Source organism: Lineus longissimus, chromosome 3 (genome assembly GCF_910592395.1).
Source record: "Lineus longissimus chromosome 3, tnLinLong1.2, whole genome shotgun sequence".
Classification (NCBI taxonomy): Eukaryota; Metazoa; Nemertea; class Pilidiophora; order Heteronemertea; family Lineidae; genus Lineus; species Lineus longissimus.
Window position 1 is genome coordinate 27,210,370 of NC_088310.1, and position 21,616 is coordinate 27,231,985.

Here is a 21,616-nt window from a genome sequence, read left to right on the forward strand (position 1 = left end):
AAATACCTACTTCCGCTTCCGTTATCAGACAAATGCGCATGCGGAGTTGTACACACGTGGTCCAAAAATGGCGAACCCGATTCCGAATTCGCCGCTCTCCTTTTCGTCTTCGGGCGAATATTTGGCCCATTCTAGCCCTGATGGGACTCTAAAACTGTGGCAGACATCCACAGCAACTCTTTCACAAGAATACACACCAAGTTCACACTTGTCAGCCACATGCACGTGCATAAATTGGGGTCCGTGGAGGGATGCAAAAGTGAGTTCCCAGTGCATTTGTAGTGCAAATTTACGCTGCGCATGTACATCAAAGCACGCCATGTATGTATGTAAAGCACTGTGTCTGTGCATGCATGCATTCATTCAGCAGGTTGGGGTTGAGTACACGGCGTGATGGGATGGATGCCATGCGGTAACCATCATGTGGACAGTGTTTTATTTAACCAAACAATTATTTTAGCTGACCCAAGGACGAGGTTTCGTTGTTGAATGTTTTGTAGTGACATTGCAGCAATGCTGACAACGAGTTGCGCCATTTAGGGGCCTACCCCTTAGGCCTACTAACTACAGGAACGGGTTCGGTTAGTGAGAGTTACCGGTAGTCAACTTTACTTAACTTGCTCTGGTCTGTGCACTGCATAGAGTGGTTTCACGTGACGTCATCACCTGCCTTGTTGGAGGGACAGAAAAAAGAAAGCAAGCCGAAATGACCATGACAGCTAGCCACTTGCCAAAACAAATCTACATAGCCTTATAGGCACAACGAACAAAAGATCATGTGTTGTGCGACCATGCGTATGGCCAGCAGTGGCTTCCTCCGTCTGGTGTAAAAGGATCTTTAGCTGTGAAGACATCGTCGGAGTGGCACTTGAAAGATGGTTAGGAATGGTTTGGGAGAAACATTCAGAAAATAAACCATAACTTTAAGTCCCATTTGAAATTTTCCTGACCGTGAAAAAGTTGGTGATGCAATTGAATAGAATAAGTCTTTCAGGTTGTTAAAGGTTCCTTTCTCTTTTCAAATAGAATACCCCTAAGAAGAAGAAGAGACGGAAGTCTGGTGCTGGTGAGAGTCTACAACTGGTCGCTCTGGGGACACAGTCTGGAGATGTGCTCTTATACAGTGTTGCAAAAGGAGATCTTCAAAGTCAAATGGTACTTTCCATAGTCTTTTATGCTGATTAATCAGATTATTGTATGGATTTCTGGTCATTGTTGTTGACTTAAATCAAAACTTGAGACTTATTTAAGAACCCGTTGTCCATTACTAGAACATGTGGTGGATCAGTCATTTGTGACTCGCTCTACCAAAACTAGGCGCTTGTCGCATCTGAACTTGACAGGTTGATACGGACTTGTTGTTCATTTCCCTATTGTAGACCTTTTGTGAAATCTATTACAAACTGATTTGGTCACATTTCACAAAAGGTCTACAATAGGGAAGTGAACAACAAGTCCGTATCAACCTGTCGAGTTCAGATGCGTCAAGCGCCTAGTTTTGGTAGAGCGAGTCACATTTGTATAATATGAAGTAATGCATTGTTTCTTTGCTGAAATTCAGTTCAAAATCTTAAGATAGGTAACTAATAAAGACTACATATCATCAAATTTTGATATACTTTCAGACGGATGGCCACAGTGACAGAGTGAACGATATATCTTGGTGCCAGGATGGTTATAAAATATTTACTTGTTCAAGTGACCGGCATATTGTGGAGTGGGATGTTTTAACTGGAAAAATAAAAAAGTATGTTTATAGGAGTCTGTTTATGAGGCTTGTTACTGAACAGATTGACGCTGTTGATAAGAACATCAGTGATTTTGTCTTTTGGAGCATTTTCTATTACGTCAAGGGCAGGTGACAAGGTGACAAGCAGACATGATTGTAACGACAGTCAACAAAACTTTTGAATGGTTTTTTAATCGCACCTTTTTCAACATCTAATTTTCTCCTTTACTATTTCAGCAAATGGAAAGGGGATAAAGCAGAGGTGTATTCCCTTTGTTTATGTCCTGGAGACATGTACTTATTGTCAGCAAGTCGGTCAATAAAACTCTGGGACTTACAAAAAAGAGAAGTTCTAAAAGTAAGTAGGCCTATACCAATTTTGTTTCATTTTAATAACTTGTTTCAATGCCAAATTGAAGTTTATATATACCAATTGGAAAAAAATTTGCAATGAGTTCATTTTGAGAATGATGAGGCGGAATTAAACTCTCCGTCTTGCTCAAAGAGTAACTGATGTTTGCTCATTGTTTTTGGTTCCGTGTGTGCTCACCATCAGTTATTTTAATTGCAGACATTTACAGGCCATGCCACTGAAGTGTTCCGGTTACTCCTGGCATCAACAAGCCAGGAGTTCTCTCTTAGAAATTCATATGTAATGTCTGCTGCTGTCAATGATCGCCTCTTGCATGCCTGGTGAGTAGTCTTGTTCACTTTCTTGTCATAAGTTACTAGACTAATTTTAAGATCAAGATATTGCCCTGATCCGTATGAACAGATAAAGAGATTCAACCCTGGCCTCCACAAAAACATATGATTAAGGCGAGACTGACAGAGCTCAATGTTTTACAAAGTGTCATATGTATCAAACCTTGCCATAGGTATGCATGATTGAGCATTTGTTCTTTTTGCAGTCTTTTTAGTTATGCGTATGCCTGCGTTTCTAATGTGGATGTTTTTTCCAGGAACCTCGATCCATCTGCTAAAGACAAAAGTGCTTTAGCATCATTTGCACTCCCAGAAGAGCCAGTATCGATGAGTATCTCGAGATACCAAGAGTCTGATAAAGCCATGCTGTTGGCGTCGGTTACTCAGAATGGTCACTTACTGGTGTTCGAACATGTGCTAAACGGGTATGTTCACTGTTTGTTCCTCAAGTTAAAATGTTCGATGTCAACATATTTATTGATATCTTCCTCCTTTTAGGAGCGATACATGTAGTTTCTTACGACTGAAGTATCTGCTCCTGAATTAATTCAACGCCAGAGTGACGTCATGACACAGTGTTTCATGCAAGTTACCTTTTAAAGCAAGGTTTTATAGATCTAGGATTCTGTCACTTGCTCAGGGTATTCATCCACATAATCACAGTTTTGGTCCTCTAATGAACTTTGAATCAAGTTATCAAGTCTACCTATCCATTCATGTTAAGTATTTTTTTCTTGCCTTTCAGAAAATGTAAGAAGTCCCTCCAGCCTAAAGTCTCAATCCAGATTGCCACCCCAGGTTGTAAGGATGATGTGCCTCGTCCGATACCAATCCTCGCTGTGCATATCTCTTGTGATAACCTTAGGAGTCTTGTTATGGTATATGGAAACTTCCTCAAACCTTCTATTGAAAAACTGGTATGTATTGGTCATGATGATGGTAGCTTTCAGATGAGATCTGGTTCTCTGTGGCAGTTATCTCAACCTAAACAACTGTTGTGTATTTCAGGAGTATGGCAGTTTGGAACAGGAGGTGTGTTTGGTGAGAGACGACCCCTCACAAACTATCGTGAGGCAGGAGAGTGAAGTTACTAAAATCAAGACGCCAGATACATCAAGGGAAGTGATGCAACTTGCACCAGGTCACATGGCCCCCAGCCAACCCACGATGACTGGTTCGAAGAAGAAGAGGAGGAAGTCCAATGAGGTATGTATGCAAGATTCTCTCTCTGGCAACTCCAGCACTTTCTGCTTCACAGGATTCATCCATGCAGCGTATCTAGCGTTATCCCCTGTGTCGTTTACCTCCAACATTCTCCAGTTGCCTCTCCATCATTATTTTTGGAGTGATTTCAAGTTCTGGCTATATTCTGATGAGACGTTGTACAGGTATATATAAACCTCTCTTTGCATACCTTAACCCTCTCATTTCAGATGTCGATGGAAGATCGATTGAATGCGATGGGATTTGACCAGTCATCAGACCAAGCAGCACCAGCAGCCACTCATCCACCACAGGCGGACACGTTGGCCACACTGCTAACTCAAGGATTACAGAGTCAGGATAAACTTATCATCAATGTGAGTACAATGAATGAGAAGTTTTCAATGAATGTTCTGAACAAGGAGAGTACATCTCTGGCCTTGCTTGTCTCATACTGGTTAACTTTGTGTAAAGTTTGACATCATACTCAATACTCCTGATTTATCATCTGTTTGTGGAATGAGTGGAAACGTCTCTAGTTTAATAATGAGTCGTTTCTTTCCTTCTTCAGAATGTGCTGCAAACTAACAATGAGAAAATCATCAAAAACACAGTAAGGCGTCTGCCTGTTCCTGTGGTTATTCCATTGGTGAAAGAGTTGTCACGGCGGATGCATGGACATGCTCAAGTGTAAGTACATCTATGATGTTTGTATCTCGTGGCTAAAGCATGCACTTTTTTCTCTGATATGTAGGCTTGTTCCTCTTTAAAATATGTGAGTGAATCAAAATGTGAAAAATATGCATTGTCCTTCGGTCTGGTTCGTTGCTGTCCTTGACGTGTTGCATGATACTACAAGAATGATCCCCTTATTCTCATCTCTCTGTTCATTTCAGTGGCCATGTGTTAATCAAATGGGTGAAGATGGTGCTGACAATCCATACATCTTATCTCATGACGGTAAGTGCGCGCACAAAGTTAATGATTTGGAAAAGTTCAAGAATGATCACGACACTTGATGACGATGACTATGACAAGACAAAACATCAATGGACAGTTATACAGAACTTCTTGCTTTCCATTCTAGTTTCCTGAGATTGTGGATACCCTCAGCAGCCTCTACCAGATGATGGACTACCGAGTAGGCATGTTCAGCAGATTGTCAAAACTGCAAGGAAAATTGGAGCTGATGCTCTCGCAGGTACGACACTCACATTGTAAATCATGCCTTCATTTGACACCAACATTGTGCTTGGTTTAACTGCTGCACTGACCAGAAAAGTCTGCTGTTAATGTTTTTATACGAAGTGATCACAGTGCCTTTGTCGACAATGAATCAGTGTATTTGTTTTTGCAGGTGACTAGCCAAACACAGGACGAAGAAGAAACCGTGGCGACACAGCAGCCGATGTTGATCTATCAGGAAGGTTAGTTACTTGATTCTTCTGTGCCTTGTGGGCGTGTTTCGCATGCTGATTGCACAATTGGGTGTCAAATTGGTTCCTTTCTAGTGTCTCAGTCTTCAGCCAAGCAGTAGATGATCAGAAGCCACTCATGTTTCTCACTTGGATGGGGTGTTTAACTTGACCTGGCCTAGGGCCTGGCAATAAAGTACAGTCAAGTTATGTGGCATAGGACTTTGAAACCCATGATTTTTAGCCCAACACCCTTTAAAGCACCCCTTTCTGCTGCATGCATAGTTTAATGTAGCCTTGATTGCATCATTTTCAGAGTCTTCCGATGAGGAAATGGATATGGATGATGTGTTACAAAGTCATTCAGAGTCTGAGGTATGTAGGACTCCCAGTTGTTAAAATCTAGTTAGTGTGATACCCATAGTGGATAGCATTGCATACCTTGCTCAGAACATTCTTTGATAAAACAAAAGTTTGCATAGAGAACCCACAATATCTCGATTTGAGCCTGGTGCAGCAACTTGGTTGGGGTCACTCATAGGTTCTGTCAGCTGGGAAATGGTTTTCATTGTACTTGAGGCATGTTCAGTTGTTCATAGAATGCTAAACAAACTGAATCCCTGAAAATGTGAGCTCTCCAGCCAAATCTGCATGTTCCTGACATTTTTTGTGCTCATTCTTCAGGATAACTGGGAAGACCTATCGGACATGGAGGTCAATGAAGCACAGGAGGAAAGCGATGAGGCACTGGAAAGTGATGAAGCAGAGAACGGTGCTGAGATGCAGGAAAGCGAGTCAGATTCTGATTGAAGCTTTTAGCCTGTACTCCTTGTCTTGAATCAGAGAAGAGGACATGTACTCCTTCATGAAGCAATTAAAAAGTTTAATCACGTATCGATGTTAGTCAGTGGTGACAGAATTGTACATGCCCTGTTTGAATCCAGACTTTTGTGCATTGTCTGTAGAAAATGAACCCTTTCACGAAACCACATGATCACAATTAAGAGGTGCGGACCATTTGATGACATGTATTGGTTATTTGTGCAAAAGGGAATCTGTGTGACATTTTTTGTTGGTTTCTCGAATTCAGTCAAAGGACTTAGTTCCTTGAAAACGTGTACTGTTGGTCACTGAGTCAGACCCTAAAAATGCATTTATTCTCTGTATATAATATGATGTACATTTCCACTTTTATAAAGAAGGGTCATTCAGACAGATGTCAGTGCTATGAAGCATATGTGGTTGAAGAGACCTGTTCAATTTGTACATAAAAAGGTGGGGTAACTTTACCAGTGTGACTTGACTGTGATTTCTTAGAGCCTGAGTTAGGGAGCTGAAAATGTTTTTGAATTTACACGCATTTGAATGGAATTCTGTTTATACTTGTGGAAATTAGGGAGTGGCTATGGTGTTCTGATAGTTTTGATGGTACCCTGTTATGGAGTAAGAGTACCATGGCGCTGTGAAGACACATTGGTTTTAATGGAAGTGGTACAAGGTAGTGTACAGTTTAGGACGTAAAATGCAGGTTGTGGGCTTGGTCAAAAGACTTTCAAAACAGATACTTTTGAACACATGTATATTTTTAATTGCTAAAACTTACATGTACAGTACTCTGCTTTATGTTGAATTTCTTTTCGAAACTACATGGTGAATCAGGTTCATGTGTATAATTCTGGGGTAAGCTGGTGAAAAAACTAATAATGTATACCTGAGCAGTGTGTACCAGCAGAGATTGAATTCTCAAAGTTCGATTGGCTTGATCTAAAATACTTCTAAAATGTTGTTATATTTGACAATATTACTGGGGTTCTCTCAGTGTTGATTTTCAATGGCCTATCAATTCATTGCATGGACTCTTAATAATTTATACTGTACGACTTGCTCAGACTCAGTACATGTCATTCCTATAAAATGAGAAATTGAAAAAAGGTGAAAATAGAGTGTAGATGAGCAGGGTAGGGAATGTTTTGATCAGTTAAAAGGGATTGGATTGTTCAGTCGTCATATTTTCAGAGTTGTGACATAAGTTCAGAAACACAAAGTTTGTCCTTTTATTGCTTATGTAGCATAGTCATAGAAAATCTGTATTTTTGTAAAATAGTGATTGTTCTTGGCCTCTTTTATTTGTGATTTCCTCTGGAACTATTAAAGAATACTGCCATCATTTTGGGTGTTTGTCCTTGTTGATTTTCAACCTCCTTGGAACTACTGTAAGTTGATAACCTGAAGAGGATTAAGAGTGAACCAAACGACTTGCCTATGACTAAGTGCCACCTAATCTGGAGCTCTCTTTTCCTATGAATTCAAGAGAGAGAGAACACTCGAGTGCCAACCTTGGCCTTCCCATGTCATGGATGTTTTCTCCAGTGACGGTGGCAGCTTGAAACATGTAGCTCTCAGTAAATTATCAAGCCTGATGGATTTCACCCTCATCTAGGGAAAAGAGGAAAGCTGGTCACAAACCTGTGATGATGTTGCTCTCTTGGCCCTGGTTGGCAAAGTTCCTGTAGATACATGTAGGAAGATTGCCTTGGGCGGCTTGATGCCTGGGGGACTGCAGCTGTATGTGGCTATTGCAATACATCCTCCAGAAAGTGTACAATTTTGTACAATCAGCCTCAGACAAGTCTCTCTTCATAGTTGGAGAACCACAACATTCCACTGTTGACAGTCACAACCTGTCTTCCATACGAGGAAGACATGTTCAGCTTGGGACACACTTTTGTACAATTAGCCTCAGACAAGTCTCTCTCCCTAGCTGGAGAACCACAACATTCCACTTTTGACAGTCACAACCTGACTTCCATACGAGGAAGACATGTTCAGCTTGGGACACACTTTTGGACAATTAGCCTCAGACAAGTCTCTCTCCATAGTTGGAGAACCACAACATTCCACTTTTGACAGTCACAACCTGTCTTCCATGTGGTTTTGTAGACATTCTTCCTCCTCAACTTTCTGAAACTTGCAGATTTGAGCTCGCACAGGAACATGGGCAGAAGAACAGTAACTAAAGAGGTATTCATGTATAGAAATATAACTTTATTCATTCATGGTCGGTGTATACTGTACATATCATACAATATTGTGCAGTTAACAATCAAACAAGGTGTATTGAAAGCACATTAATTTACCAGTGTCTATACACATGACCTCACTGATGGACTGTTGGCTTCCAAATTGACAATCCTGACACAGAAGTTCATTTACATGTACATGTATGGAAGGCCGATATTCCCAAAAGGTCCTTGGTGGGAGGGGCATGTACTGTACTGTAAACTCAGCCAGGAGTCGACACTAAGTGGTGCCACCATACAGAAAGACATAACTGCTCATGGCCAAATTTTACAGTAATTGCAGTGAATTGAGAAACTGTACAAGGTCTCTGGAAGCACAGTGCTTTGAGATCATCACATAATACATGTAGCTCTACTTGCTGAATGCAAAGCCAGCTAATTTGCTCTTGCCAGACATAGCTGGTTTCTTTTTCGCTTGCACAATGTCTTGTTTTTCCTCTATAGCACCATCCTCAGTATTATTATTCACATTCTCCTGATCTTCATCACGTTTCCTCTTCTTGCAATCTCCCTCCTCGCCACTCGCATTCATTGTTTTGGCTTTCTCCATCCATTCCTGAAAAATGACAATTTAGATTAGATTAACTTGCAACAGAGACTGCTTTCACCTCAATCAACCAAGACATAGGATCAATTACAAATACACTACAGACTGGCAGGATAAAAACTCAGGGCAAAGGTTACCTTTCTCTCCTCCTTTGGAACTTGTCTAAAGGCCTGTGCAGCCAGCTTGGCTAGGTCTTCCTCTGATACATCAGGGTGCTCCTCCTCCAACTCACTCCGGCTGCTGTCATACCACAACTGGAAAGCAGACACTGTCCTGGAAACAAGAATGGAGAACGGTAAATGTATCATGATCTTTGCAGGGTTGGCGCGCCCATTCGCATTTTCGCCACATGCCAATGCTCGAATCGTTTGTTGATTTGCTAGTCTCTGTACTGGCGGCCTGCCATTCTCGCACATGTTACTGTGGGCTGGGTCGGCCCCAAGATGGACAAACGATCGGCAATGGCTAGAGCTGACTCAAGATCTGTTCCCAATTCTCTGTTAGTGTTAACATAAGGGTCAAAACGGAGGAAAATAACATCGCAACAAAAGTAACAAGAAATAACTACTCACTTGTTCTCTGCAGTGGTCCCATTTGAAGTAATCTCAACTGGAGACTCAGGTTCAGGGGCAGTGTTTTCCTTGGGCGAAAATAGTTTGGCTTGTTGGGAGATCTTCTTCACATTAGTTGGCTTCTTCATCTTAGCTGGTGCGAGCTCAGGACACCGGCCAAATGCTGTTTTAGGCCCCGTCTTCTTTGATTTGGTAAGACTGTCAAATACACTGGTACCCCTTGATGACACAGGGGTGACTTCTTTTTTGCCAACCTGAAAGAAAAAGAAAGCAACATTCATAAGGAGTGCAATGGTGATAAGCAAGATCGCATATTACTGCAGGACACAGCCATCAACCTTTTCAACTGACTCACAAAGTCAGACGAAATTCAACAAAACCATGATTCTCACCTTGAATGGATTTTTCCTACCCTGTGACTGTGATAACAGTGATTTAGGTCCTTCTTCAATCTCTTCCTCCTCTAGACGATCTTTCTTTGTTTTTAACAGTATCGTTGGCCGTGATATACTTGTGTCTTCTTCCTCAGCTTCCATGGCCTCCTCTTGGCTGAACAACTCCTGGGACTGCTGTCGTTCAGGCCTGCTCCACTCAGGCGTTGGGTGGCTGTAACTGGAATCGAACAGAGATGAGTCAATCCACTCTGCATTACATGGCTATCCAAGTGAATTTGCCTTGAGTACTGGGTATTAACAGTCTTTCTAAACGAACAGTCACCCTACATCTGTTCTATTCTATCCACATCTGGAAGCAAACTTCAATGATATACCTACCCAGTTTCCACCCCCGGTCTATAGTTCTCATCCTCATCCTGGTACGGTGTTCCCAATGCTCTAGCCATCTCCTCCTCATGCTTCATCCTCACAACATCATTCAGCTTCTCGGCCAGACTCATCAGATTCAGACGGCTGGCGTACTTGATGGCAAGCTGCACCGTATGAGGATCCGGCATCATCTTGCAGATTTCAACTGCTCGGAACTCACGATCTGTTTTGCAAGCAAGCTGTAAACAGGAGAATAGAACTGTGATCACATCATATGCAAACACAAACTTTACAACATCATACAGTACAGCATCTCTACTGACAAATACAAAAGAAAGTTAAAAGATGTGCCTTAAGAACAAGTAAGGCCATGAATACAATATGAATGCATACTGCATGTACTTACAGCAAACAGTTTCATCAGGCACTCTCTCTCTGCTACTGTCACAGCACCTTTCCTATGCTCATCATACCCTGCTTCCAGACCAAACTCAAGATGCTGGCTGAAAACCTGTGATCGGATATATCCTTCCTGTAATAACAAAAGAAAAGAAATTGAATATCTTATCATCATTATCATCACAAAGATCTCATGATCCTTCAGAACCTGTTTTGGTGGAAGAAGTTATCAATTTGAAAGCATTAGCAGTCAGATTACTTGGTAAACTGGATATTCTGATGACCTAACAAGCATTGATCTAAACTTACATACCTCAAACTGTCCTTTCTCTGTTGACGTCTCACACACTGGTATTTGGAATGGAAGTATCGTCAACGCTGGTCTTGGTAGGACTGGAGGGTATGATGAACCTTTACATGGTATGCATCGGAGTTGTTGAGGATGTTCTAAGATGCCAACAATCCAAACACCGTCTGATTTACCTTTCACCTGAAACAGAGCAGAGGAAATCAATACCGGTTCAGACAATATCCCTTTATTACTACTACATTTGTATTGAAGATGGAGAGAGACATCTCCTTTGAAAGTTTATGTTGTCTGTGCTTTATAGAAGAAAGATATCAACTGCTAGCACTGTTACAAGAAATGTACCTGTGCTGAATCACAAACCTGTAATCTGAAACTACTGTCTACTCTACTAGAATGCTAGGTGACTCACATGATCTTTGGTACTGGCAACAGGGATCCAAGAAGGTCCAAATTTTCGATTCAACATCCGAACAATTCCTGACGAATCCATCAGAAATGGCGTCCCTTCCAGTGAAAACCTGGAACAAATACAAGGGCAAAGTTATTTCCTTTACCAAGCTCAACTCAAGTGATCATATCTTTTCTCAAGACAGGAAATGATTTTGACTGGGACAGTAGGAGGAACAATACTATTCATTCCTACAGGAAAACCCCACTAAATGAGTCATTTGCACTTAGTAGAAACACTCAAAACTTCCCAAAAATAGAATGTGAAAATGCCAGTACATACCCAATCCAAGAGAGTGTAGACTTGGGGCTGAGCGGCAGACAACCATCTGTCAGACCCTGACGTCTGCCGTTGACGCTGATCCACTTCACCCACAAGCACTGGTCTCCTGGTAAACCATGGCACATGTGGTACACAACACCCAACTGAGAACCACTAGCAGTTATCGTCACAATCGGCCCAGGGGTGCTGAAGAGATGCCGCTGAATTCCTCCAATGGTGATGATGCGCACGTTACGTTTGTCTGTAGCGACTGCCACCCATCCCTCACCAAGGGCTGTTGCTTGTATTTCTTCTCCTTTTGGCATTTCTATTGCCCACTCGCGTGAATTGTCCCAAGAAGAGAAGTGTAGGCACACAAGTTTGCTAGAAAACAAGGAAGACATGAAAATTGAGAGTGATGGGAACTTCCACAGGCTGTGACCTGAATACAAGAGACAGAATGAGATCTGAGGACAACCAAGTCTGTCGTTAACTTGTTAAGGCTTCCAAATTAAACACTGCACAAGCAGAAAAACTATGAAAAGAATGTCTTTACAGAAGTACAAACCTTGAACAATATCGAACCTGGAAGTTGTCTAACTATTATGGGCCTAACACTCTTAACGAGTCACACACCACAAAGTTACCTAGGTGATCCGTCATCAGCTTCACAAGCCAAGACGACTGCCTCAGACGACATATCGGCCATCGTGTGTCCAAGATCATTCGTCACATGCATAGCATGGTGGGTGGCTGTGTCATGGAATTCAATATCAATGGAGTTCTCTTCCTCTGTGCTGTACTGCCTGATGATGCCTACTGAGTTCCAGACCTATCAAAAACAAAGCAGACAGTTAGTTAACTGCCTTATTTGGCATTGTTTACATCATACTTTTTTGTCTTTTCTTCCCAGGTTAGGATTTCTTACCATGAATCTCTGAGAGAGTTGGACAGGAGTCGAGCTGGACTGGAATGGCCTCTGCAGTGGAGTCGGCTTGTAACCAGCCTGAATGATCTGTGGAGCAGGTCTAGGAATGTCTCCGAGCATACTGTCGAGATCATTATCTGTAACCTTGGACATGCTGTCAATATCTGTAATCGAGAATAAGTCATTATGTACTGACAATATGATAGTTTCATTGAATATTAGTGTTGGATGAAGTAGTACCAAAAGCCTGTTCAAGAACCCACAGTAGTGAATGACAGCAGTGACACATAACCACATGTAACACACACAGGAGTTTGGCTAAGATACTCAAGAGATAACCAGAAGAAATCGATAACTTCACCTGTTCTCACCTTTCGAATTCTCATCATCTATTCCCATTATTCTCTTCTTTAGTTTTTCCAGACTATTGTCATCATCATCGTCATCATCCACGCCAATGTCGGGAGCATTTCCCATGTTACTCGCTGCTATCATGTCATTATCATCATCGTCATCGGCGAAGAGGCTGGCATACTGTGCAGCAGACATCGCATCTTCTTGCTGTGAAGAAACAAATCAACACTAATTCTTATGACATCAACAACCACTGTTATCAATTCTAATGACAAGACACTCGCATTCCATACAAGGCAAAGGAAATGTTCTCAGAGTGCGGCACGGCCAAAATGTGAAGAGAGCAGGCCTCAGTCTATTACGTGACACCTCACACAGCACTTAACCAACTGGCTTATTCAAGACAAGCATATGGCTATGATAGTGTAACAAACCAAAGACTGACTAACTGGGCATATTGGGATTTGTCTATAATGACCTTTAAGTACTTACCTCATCCTCCTGTTCCACGCTTACAACGTTCTCCAGCACGCCCAGCTGCCCCTCAGTATCACAGTAAGCAAGTTCATGGTTTCCCTTCGGGTTCCACTTCAAGGCACAGATTGGTAAACTCTTGTCATGCCGCTCTCTGAAATACAAGAAGATAAGCAATAATTTGACCATGTTTCAACCGAGGGATAATGATACCATCTTGTCCTTGGATATGAAAGTCAGTCCATGAGGATTCTTGCCAGCAGTACGTCACTCTGCACTCTCAAGCCAGGAATGACAAGTGATGTTCCTACCTTGGTAGACCTGTCTCCACATCACTAATTACATGTAAAAGAACGTCTCCAATCGAGAGATTTTTTAGCTACTTACGATATCACCCGCGTCTTTGTTTCAAAGTTCCAAACAAACATGGCTCCATCTCGGCAAGCAGCAGCGAGGAATTTACCGCAAGGGGAGAATGTCGCTATTGAGATGGGCTGCAGATAGAAGTGACACATCAACATTAAACCTCTTCAAAAGATATTTTATTATAAAGAGGCCACAGAATGCATGATCTTTTGAGAGATTTGATGATGATCTATCAGAATAGCAAAGACGCCATTCTTAGTAGGTAAATGAAGTACTTACCTCTTTTACTGTTACATCTGTGTAATATCTCATGTTATCCCAGGTGTCTCTCTCATAGATACGGATCTCTTTATCCAAAGGTACTGCAATACACTGAAAATAACAAACAATGGTGAAGAAAAGTCACATAACATTCTCATGAATTAACAAGACTTGTACAGATCCATTTCAGTTTTGGCTGGTCAAGTCGTCAGGTACCGAATCTGATTAACTTATCAACCATACTATTACTAACCTTGCCATCATCCGGATGCCACTCAATTCTACATAATGTCTTTGATAAACTGCAATTAGAACAATTGGTATTAAAGCACAATGCAATTAAAAACACAATGCAATGAACCAATATTGATCAAATGATATCAACAATAACAAGTTTAGTAACCTACCTGAAGTCATTGCACTTGGGGATTGCATTAATTGACTTGACACAGGATTGTGTATCTATATTCCAGATTCTGACTGTTCCATCACATGATGACGATGCCTGAAGAATAAACAATCAATCTATAAAGAGAAACCCAACCTAATTTGATACTAAATTTAATATCAGCTGGCTCAAGCGATCAGTGATTAATTCGTACCAAATATTTTTCCTTTGGATCCAATGCAATACTCAATATTGGAGCTTCATGACCTCTCATCACTTTTTGTTCATTATTCTTGACATCGACCAGTTTGACTGTGAAATCACTGAAATATCAAACATGGATAATATATAAATAATGATGCACCATCTTTTACAAGCACAGCAAGGGTATCCAAGTTATTAGTCTCTTCCAAAACATCAGTACATTTGACACCGAAGTTCTCAGAAAGCCACACATGATGCAGATGGTGTTACAAGATCCATCCTATAATGTGAAGTCTACCTTATTTTCCCTACTCTATAAACTCAAAACAAACAACCTCCTGCTTAGCAGTAGAAAATACAAGGTTACGTCCTGAAAAACACATTGACCAATAATGCAAGAGTTTTCAATTCTAATTACCTGGCTCCAGCAGCAAGTTTAGTCCCTGTTTTATTAAGCACCATATGGTTGACAGGAGCCGTAAATCTGGTCACAACACCGTCAGGATTTCCTTCAGGGAAGGTATGGGCATGCACAGTGTTTGTGTCTGAGGCAGTATAAAATCTATTATTCTGGAAAAAATATTGAGAATTTTATCAATTTTAATTCAAATCCATTCATTCAAATATTCTGAGAACAGTAGGATGACTTTCACTGACAGCACAAATACATCTTTTCAGTTACTTTTCAACAATGGTAAGACCAAGAGAGATACTGAACACCTACTCTGAAAGCAATGGCATAGACCTTCTCTCCAGCTCGATGAGACACTGCATCATCATCATCAATACCTTGCCACACACGGACATCTCCCTCAGCACCACTAGTCAGCATATACCTGAAGTATTAAAGTCAAATGAAGAATTATATATATGTGTATATACTGTATTATTAGTGTAGATAATATGACATCAATACGGATGATCCACTGAGCACCATCCACACCAGCCCGATAGGTATTTGGCTGGTGGTGTGTGGTACTGTCAACAGAGGCCACACAGCTGCAGTGCCACTGGTCATGAGTTGAGTTGAGTTGAGTGGACGTTCACTTTTATCTCATCAGGTTAGTTTGCCACACGGCCTGACTGTCATCAGTAGGCCTGGACTGGAGTGACTTGTGAGTACTGGACTACCGGTACTAGAGTAGTGCCACTGCCAGCTAGCTTGTGAGTGGTGGTTCCATCTCAAGACATAATGATGATGGGATGGTCTTCTGCATGCAAGGTATCTTGACTTCAACATCATCATCATCATCATCCATTCAGAGTCGGACCATTGACCATCCAGATCCATTCTCATTCTGTTCTTCTGTTCATCAAAAATCATGTTCATTTTCATGTTTTCTCTCTTACAAACAATGTCATTTGACTCTATCAATGATTTATTGAGCTCTGACCTTCCACAATCATCATAACAAAGGTCTGTGTGGCCTTCGCTGTGGGCAAATCGAAGAGGTTGCTTCACAAGAGGCATTTTTTAGTACTCGAAAACAGAAAATTTGTGAAAAGTGAAAATTGGGTTTCGCGCCAAGTTCCGCAGCAAAGCCTACTTCCTAACATATGGTATCTAAAACCTTGAATGTTGTATGCCTGGAAGACTAATTATTATTACGAAATGATGTGATGTCAACTTTTCTTTTGATAGGGCATTGATTTTATAAAATGAGAAAAATAGAAAAAATATCTTCAGTCCGGACCATGACGTCAACTTTGTTGATACACTTCCGGTTTCGGTTAATGAGATTCATGTTTGACAAGCTGCGGAATTTTGCTCTTAAATGACAAACTGTTGAATATATTCCTTGATTAAATACGACGACATTAAGAAAACTAACATTTCTAATTGATTGTTCCGTAAAATGTGTTGATTGTGTCGTGGAAGCGTTCAAAAACACTACCGAACTGAAGCCATTTTCTCCCGTATCGTTGTGTATTCCATGTACATGTATGTACACTACATACAGCATACTCGGTGACCGAGATGCATAAAAACTGATGAGTGGGCGGTTGCTCATTCATTGATGCTGATGACTTATGTGCTGCATTTAGAACGATTCGACGGGTGTGATCAAGGTTTAGGTGTGGCTTCTATACTGGATGAATTCTGTGAAGCAAGAAAGGAGAATCAGGCCGGGAGAGGAGAGGAGAGAACACTCGGAACAGTCACAGTCAAACTCAAAGAGTAAGAGAGACTACTCAGTCTACTGTCAGACAGTGTCAGTGAGAGTCGGTGAATGACGTCGGTTCGGACTGGAAAGCTTCTACTCTTTCTTTCAGAACTAAGCATTGAGTGTTGATTATGTGTGTCTGTCGTCACTACTGACACTGGGAACCCGATTTATCATTTGGTCGTAAATTGAGTGATTGAGGAGACTTCATTTCAAGACATCAATTTGTCACCAACAACCGCCATGGGAGAACCAACGAAGGAAGTTTCTGTCTCCGAGACAAATAACGGAAATGAACACCCAGTTTCAAAAGTGGAATCTGTTGAAAGTATCTCAGCAGCAACTGAAAACGATGATTCAAGAAAGACTTCACGGTCCAGTGCAATGTCATCTGGTTCAATGTCGCTAAGTTCCATATCAATTAGTCCAAGGTCGACTAGTCCGCTAAGAAACCTAAGTCCCAAGTCTGTGAGTCCACAGTCATCTAGTCCGAGGTCAAATAGTCCAACTTGCCCCAGTCACAATCCAGCAATACAACAAGACGATGGCATGATATCACAAGCCTTGATCAGTAAAGATGACTCATTGGCTGCCTGTCCTAGTTCTTCTCAGGGGGGAGAACCTTCAGATGAAAACTCAAAGCGTGGTAGCAGGATTTATCGGACATTAACTTTTCGTCGAAAAAAAACTACAGAGAAAGTTGTGACTGAGGTGAATGGGGACAATAAAAAGTCACGTAAATACTGGTGGTCTTTTCGGTTCAAAAAGAAACTTTTGCAACCGACGAGGAGTAGAAAAGCGACATCTAAGTCACAACCAGAAGGACAAGCGCTTGATACTCCAAGTTGTGTCTGCATGGGGTATAGGAAACGGGATGAATATGCATTTAAGTCGGATATCGGAGACCACTCTGCTGATGCTTGTGGGTCATCAGATGAATCCGATTCAGACACTGACATTGAGAAAGCCAGACTTCTCAAGGCTCGGCAAATATCAGCTAAGAAGTTCCCTGCTCTTGATATGTCAAAGTTCCATCCGGATGACTATCCAGTGGACGACCCTGATGAAATCATGATTGCTCAAAGAGCCCGTGATATGGCCGAGGGCATTGAAGTCCCTCCAAATTTTCCGTACCATAGTGGATTGGCGGCGGCAGTGTCCTCAAGAGATCTAACTGCTGTGTCAACAACAACTCATGAGGCGCAAGTTGTTTCAGATTTAAGCGGCGCCATGGAAAGTCATTGTGTCGTCACTACAACATATCCAACAGTCACACCTGCAGCTGAAACAGGAGCAAGTTACAGTAGTGAGTCCCACTTCAGCGAGTACGGGAGCCTGACCCCACAGGGGACATACGTTCCTCATACGATTCACACTCAAGTGGATTACATTCACTGTCTGGTACCGGATCTTCGTGAAATCACAAACTGCAGCTTCTACTGGGGTATCATGGATCGATATGAAGCAGAGAAACTGTTAGAAACAAAACCAGAAGGAACTTTTCTCTTGCGGGATAGTGCACAGGAGGAGTTCTTGTTCTCAGTCAGTTTTCGGCGATATGGACGGTCCTTGCATGCGCGCATTGAACAATGGAACCATCACTTCAGCTTTGATTCGCATGACCCTGGCGTCTTTTCATCGGACACAGTTTGTGGTTTGATCGAACACTACAAGGACCCAAGTTGCTGTATGTTTTTCGAGCCAATGTTAACACTGCCTTTGAACCGGAATTTCCCATTTTCGCTTCAGCACATGTGTCGGTCTGTGATTGGAAGCAGAACATCTTACGATGGGATCAACATTTTACCCCTGCCAAAAGCTTTGAAGGAATACCTGCAGTACTATCACTACAAGCAGAAAGTACGGGTCAGGCGGTTTGAGGTTCACTGAAGTCAAACCTGACATGAAGCTGTACAGATTGTGCTGAACTGTATCATGTGCCACTGCCAATTATTTAGTGTCAGATGCTATGGTTTTACATGTGCTGTTATGTCATGCATGATTATGGTCGAAGATATGGTGAATGTTTGAAATGTCCAATGGACACCTGTGGTTGGTCGGGATTTGGTTCCTGATTGATTGATCACTTCCTCGTGTGATATCGAGAAGATGACACTGTGTACGACATAAATGATAATGCACACTTTACAAAAAGGTGTTGTGTCTTTTAGATGCTTTGTTCCGTCTAGAAAAATCTACTTGACGCCTTTGATTTCCTGACTTCTCTTCAAAGATACATGTAGGGTGTACTCATAGTTTATGTGGTTTAGTGTGTGTTGCAGTCCCAAAGATTAGTAAACTGACATACATGAAGGTTTGGCCTGGTTAACTTAAGTTGCAATTTTTTACTTTTTTTATGAATTTAAAAATGTAGATTTTTTTGATTCAACACGTTTTGCTTATAGTGTACGGAGAGTGGATTCTGGTGAAATTTGACGTTTGAGTGTTTTTACCAAAACTCCAAAAAAATATTTTTTGACGGCCAGAATTTTTGTGAGTGGGCTGTGCATGGAGCAATTTCTATACAAGCAGGGCGGTTTTCATTGTAACTTAAAGTTCCTGTTTACCTGTTCTACCTTTCATTTTAAAAACAACAGCAAATCTACTGTACATGTAACTCTGCATCCATGAAATGTTTTTCGTTGTCTGTATTGTGAGGTTAGAGAAAGCCACTTTCAAATTCTTTTTGTGCCAGTCATAGGACTGTAAACAAGACCTCAGATGTATCTATATGTATTGGTATTGGTTTTGACGTCCAAAATGGATCTGAATGGCCTCTATTATTTGAGTAATATCTGTTGACTACGAGGGGCAGTCAAGAGTAAGCACAACTACACGACTTGGTTAGTCCTGATTTTGTGCTGACCGTACTTGATGGCTTGTCACTTGGGGGAACAGAATATGAACAAAGCTATTTTCTTTAATTGCTTGCGTGTCAGATAGTTCCTATAGATTTGCCTCATGTTGATATCATACGACAAAAATGGATGCTAGAAGGATACTGTGATACTTGATTGTAAGTGGAAAAGTTTGCACCCATAAATGCTATCGGGTTTAGTTGGTTCTGTTAGCTTTTAAACATTTGAAATATTATGTGATTTGTTGTTTGAATTTGTTTTTTGAAATTGTATATACCTTTTCTTAGTAGATTTCCTTCCATTCAACATGTATGAAATGAGAGCATGTATGCCTATTTTGTGGTGCTCTCTCTCTCTCTCTCTCTCTCTGACACTCTTCATATCAATCAAATGTGCCAGGCAGTGGAGCAATTATGATTGATTTCAAGAACTTTTGATCCAACTCTTTTTAGGAAAAAAAATTCGGTTTGAAAACTGATTCTTTTCTGTAGAAATAACGGATGTGACTCGCTAAATAATAAAATTACAATAGACAATTTAAAATTAAAATTTTTGTGGACATGATGTAGGGTTTTCTCTGTTGCATCACATGTGACCTATTTGATAAAGTTGGATCTTTGTTGAAATGTACTTGTTTGCTTGTTGTGTCCCACAGGTGGTTCTGGTCCGATGGAGTGCATTATTGGCCCTGGGCAGCTTTCATGGCAACAAATAATAAATGTTAAGCCAAATTTAAAAGTTGTACATGTATTTTGACCATCAGTCTTTATTTCATCATGCTGACAGTAAAAACTTAAAAATGTGCTTTACAAAACATGTGCATTTTATTCTATCCTGGGTAGGCCATCAGAACCAAACTAAGTCCTTGTTGTCTTTCGTCTACTCTAACCATTATTACGGAATAGGTTTCTGTGTGTTACACCAATTATTTCATATTTTCTGAATTTTACGTGTATATATTATTGAATATTTATATTTCAACAAAGATTACACTTGATTGATATGGTATTTCTGTGCAGAGATCAGGGCTGGTTGATGTCCTCCGACCTGTTGTCATGATTACTGATAGATGAAACATAAATTGAATGAAATTTATATTGCGTTGATAAGTTTGTTTCGACCATTATCATCATGCCCAATCAAAGGAACACATTGACTATGGGCAACAATAGACTCGTCTGCAACTTCTCTCAATCAAATTTCAGAGGGGTAACCCTCAATTTCATCGGTATCAAAAGATTGGGTGGGTCTATTGTTACGGGAAATCTGTTTCCCTCATGATCAAGCGGTCGGGCACCTGAATGATCTATCCCCATTGATTGAAAGTGAGAAGATAGTTTTTTTGTATCTTGATGACTAGGAAGAAAATATCACTCTTGCCATTATCACAAGCACCTTCTGACTGTAAGACACTTCGGAGATGGAGATGAAGTGTCACAGCGAACTCGGGAGTCTTTCAGAGACTCAATGTCACAGCCACCTGTAAGTTGTGCAAACATTACAGGGACACCAACATCACAACTACCGCAATTGTGTCATAACAAGCCTAACAACTATGTCAACATCACAACCACAATGGCTGTGCTGTGACAAACCTCATAGGGCTCAATGTCACAACCAAGTGTCGTTACAAGCCTTGTACAGGGCCACCTCTGTCACAATCATCTGAGTGCCACTGATGTTGCAGCCATCTCTTTCCAGTAAGCTTTCTAACAGCTTCATTTGTGCTGTAACAATCCATTGAGAGACGAACCAATGTCTTGACCCCTTTGTGCTGTGACACCAAATATCACAGCCAGCTGCGTTCATGCTAGAACAACCTTAGAGAGCTACGTCCGACAGTGCACATAAGACTTTGCTGCAAATATTATCGAAGGAAATGGGCGGTGGTTTTTTGATTGCTGTAAAATAGAGTAGGAGCCGTCCTGATAGTAGAGTCCTTACTGTTTGTCTTCAACCCCTTCTTGAAAGTATGGGCGGCTCTGCAGTAGGCCCTACCGCGTAGAATCCTGAGACAGTCCTCCTATACAAAGTCTTCGGAGAGAAGAGGTCGAACCATTGCGACGGGAGTGTATTCATCGCAACACAGCGTGGTACATTGAATCTGGGAATGTTGCATGCAGTAAAATCGGGTAGGAGCCGTCCTGACTTTAATGGCCGATGTCCCAGAAAATTCGATCGGTTG

General features: G+C 41.3%; 3 protein-coding genes across 3 annotated transcripts; 2 read left to right on the forward strand and 1 right to left on the reverse strand.

Annotated features, from left to right (window-relative positions):
* Window positions 1-57: 57 nt before the first annotated feature.
* On the forward strand, window positions 58-7,219 carry LOC135484493 (WD repeat-containing protein 43-like). The gene is made up of 15 exons (XM_064766022.1): window positions 58-259; window positions 1,027-1,155; window positions 1,626-1,747; window positions 1,967-2,087; window positions 2,301-2,422; window positions 2,692-2,859; window positions 3,180-3,351; window positions 3,443-3,640; window positions 3,868-4,014; window positions 4,209-4,327; window positions 4,534-4,597; window positions 4,725-4,838; window positions 4,995-5,064; window positions 5,369-5,427; window positions 5,737-7,219. The coding sequence occupies exons 1-15, from the start codon at window positions 68-70 to the stop codon at window positions 5,860-5,862; spliced, it is 1,923 nt and encodes a 640-aa protein (XP_064622092.1). The 5' UTR covers window positions 58-67; the 3' UTR covers window positions 5,863-7,219.
* Window positions 7,220-8,084: 865 nt separating this feature from the next.
* LOC135484494 (WD repeat and HMG-box DNA-binding protein 1-like) lies at window positions 8,085-15,923 on the reverse strand. The gene is made up of 21 exons (XM_064766023.1): window positions 15,803-15,923; window positions 15,133-15,244; window positions 14,827-14,978; window positions 14,419-14,527; window positions 14,224-14,321; window positions 14,070-14,118; window positions 13,835-13,927; window positions 13,577-13,683; window positions 13,208-13,343; window positions 12,733-12,922; window positions 12,362-12,525; window positions 12,081-12,265; window positions 11,455-11,817; window positions 11,134-11,242; window positions 10,728-10,904; window positions 10,422-10,547; window positions 10,025-10,254; window positions 9,644-9,863; window positions 9,252-9,505; window positions 8,817-8,952; window positions 8,085-8,688 (listed from the first exon to the last, which is right to left on the reverse strand). Exons 1-21 carry the CDS (start codon window positions 15,877-15,879, stop codon window positions 8,485-8,487), a joined length of 3,291 nt encoding a protein of 1,096 aa, XP_064622093.1. The 5' UTR covers window positions 15,880-15,923; the 3' UTR covers window positions 8,085-8,484.
* Window positions 15,924-16,138: 215 nt separating this feature from the next.
* On the forward strand, window positions 16,139-20,999 carry LOC135484495 (suppressor of cytokine signaling 5-like). Its single transcript, XM_064766024.1, has one exon. The coding sequence runs from the start codon at window positions 16,817-16,819 to the stop codon at window positions 18,461-18,463; it is 1,647 nt and encodes a 548-aa protein (XP_064622094.1). The 5' UTR covers window positions 16,139-16,816; the 3' UTR covers window positions 18,464-20,999.
* Window positions 21,000-21,616: the final 617 nt, after the last annotated feature.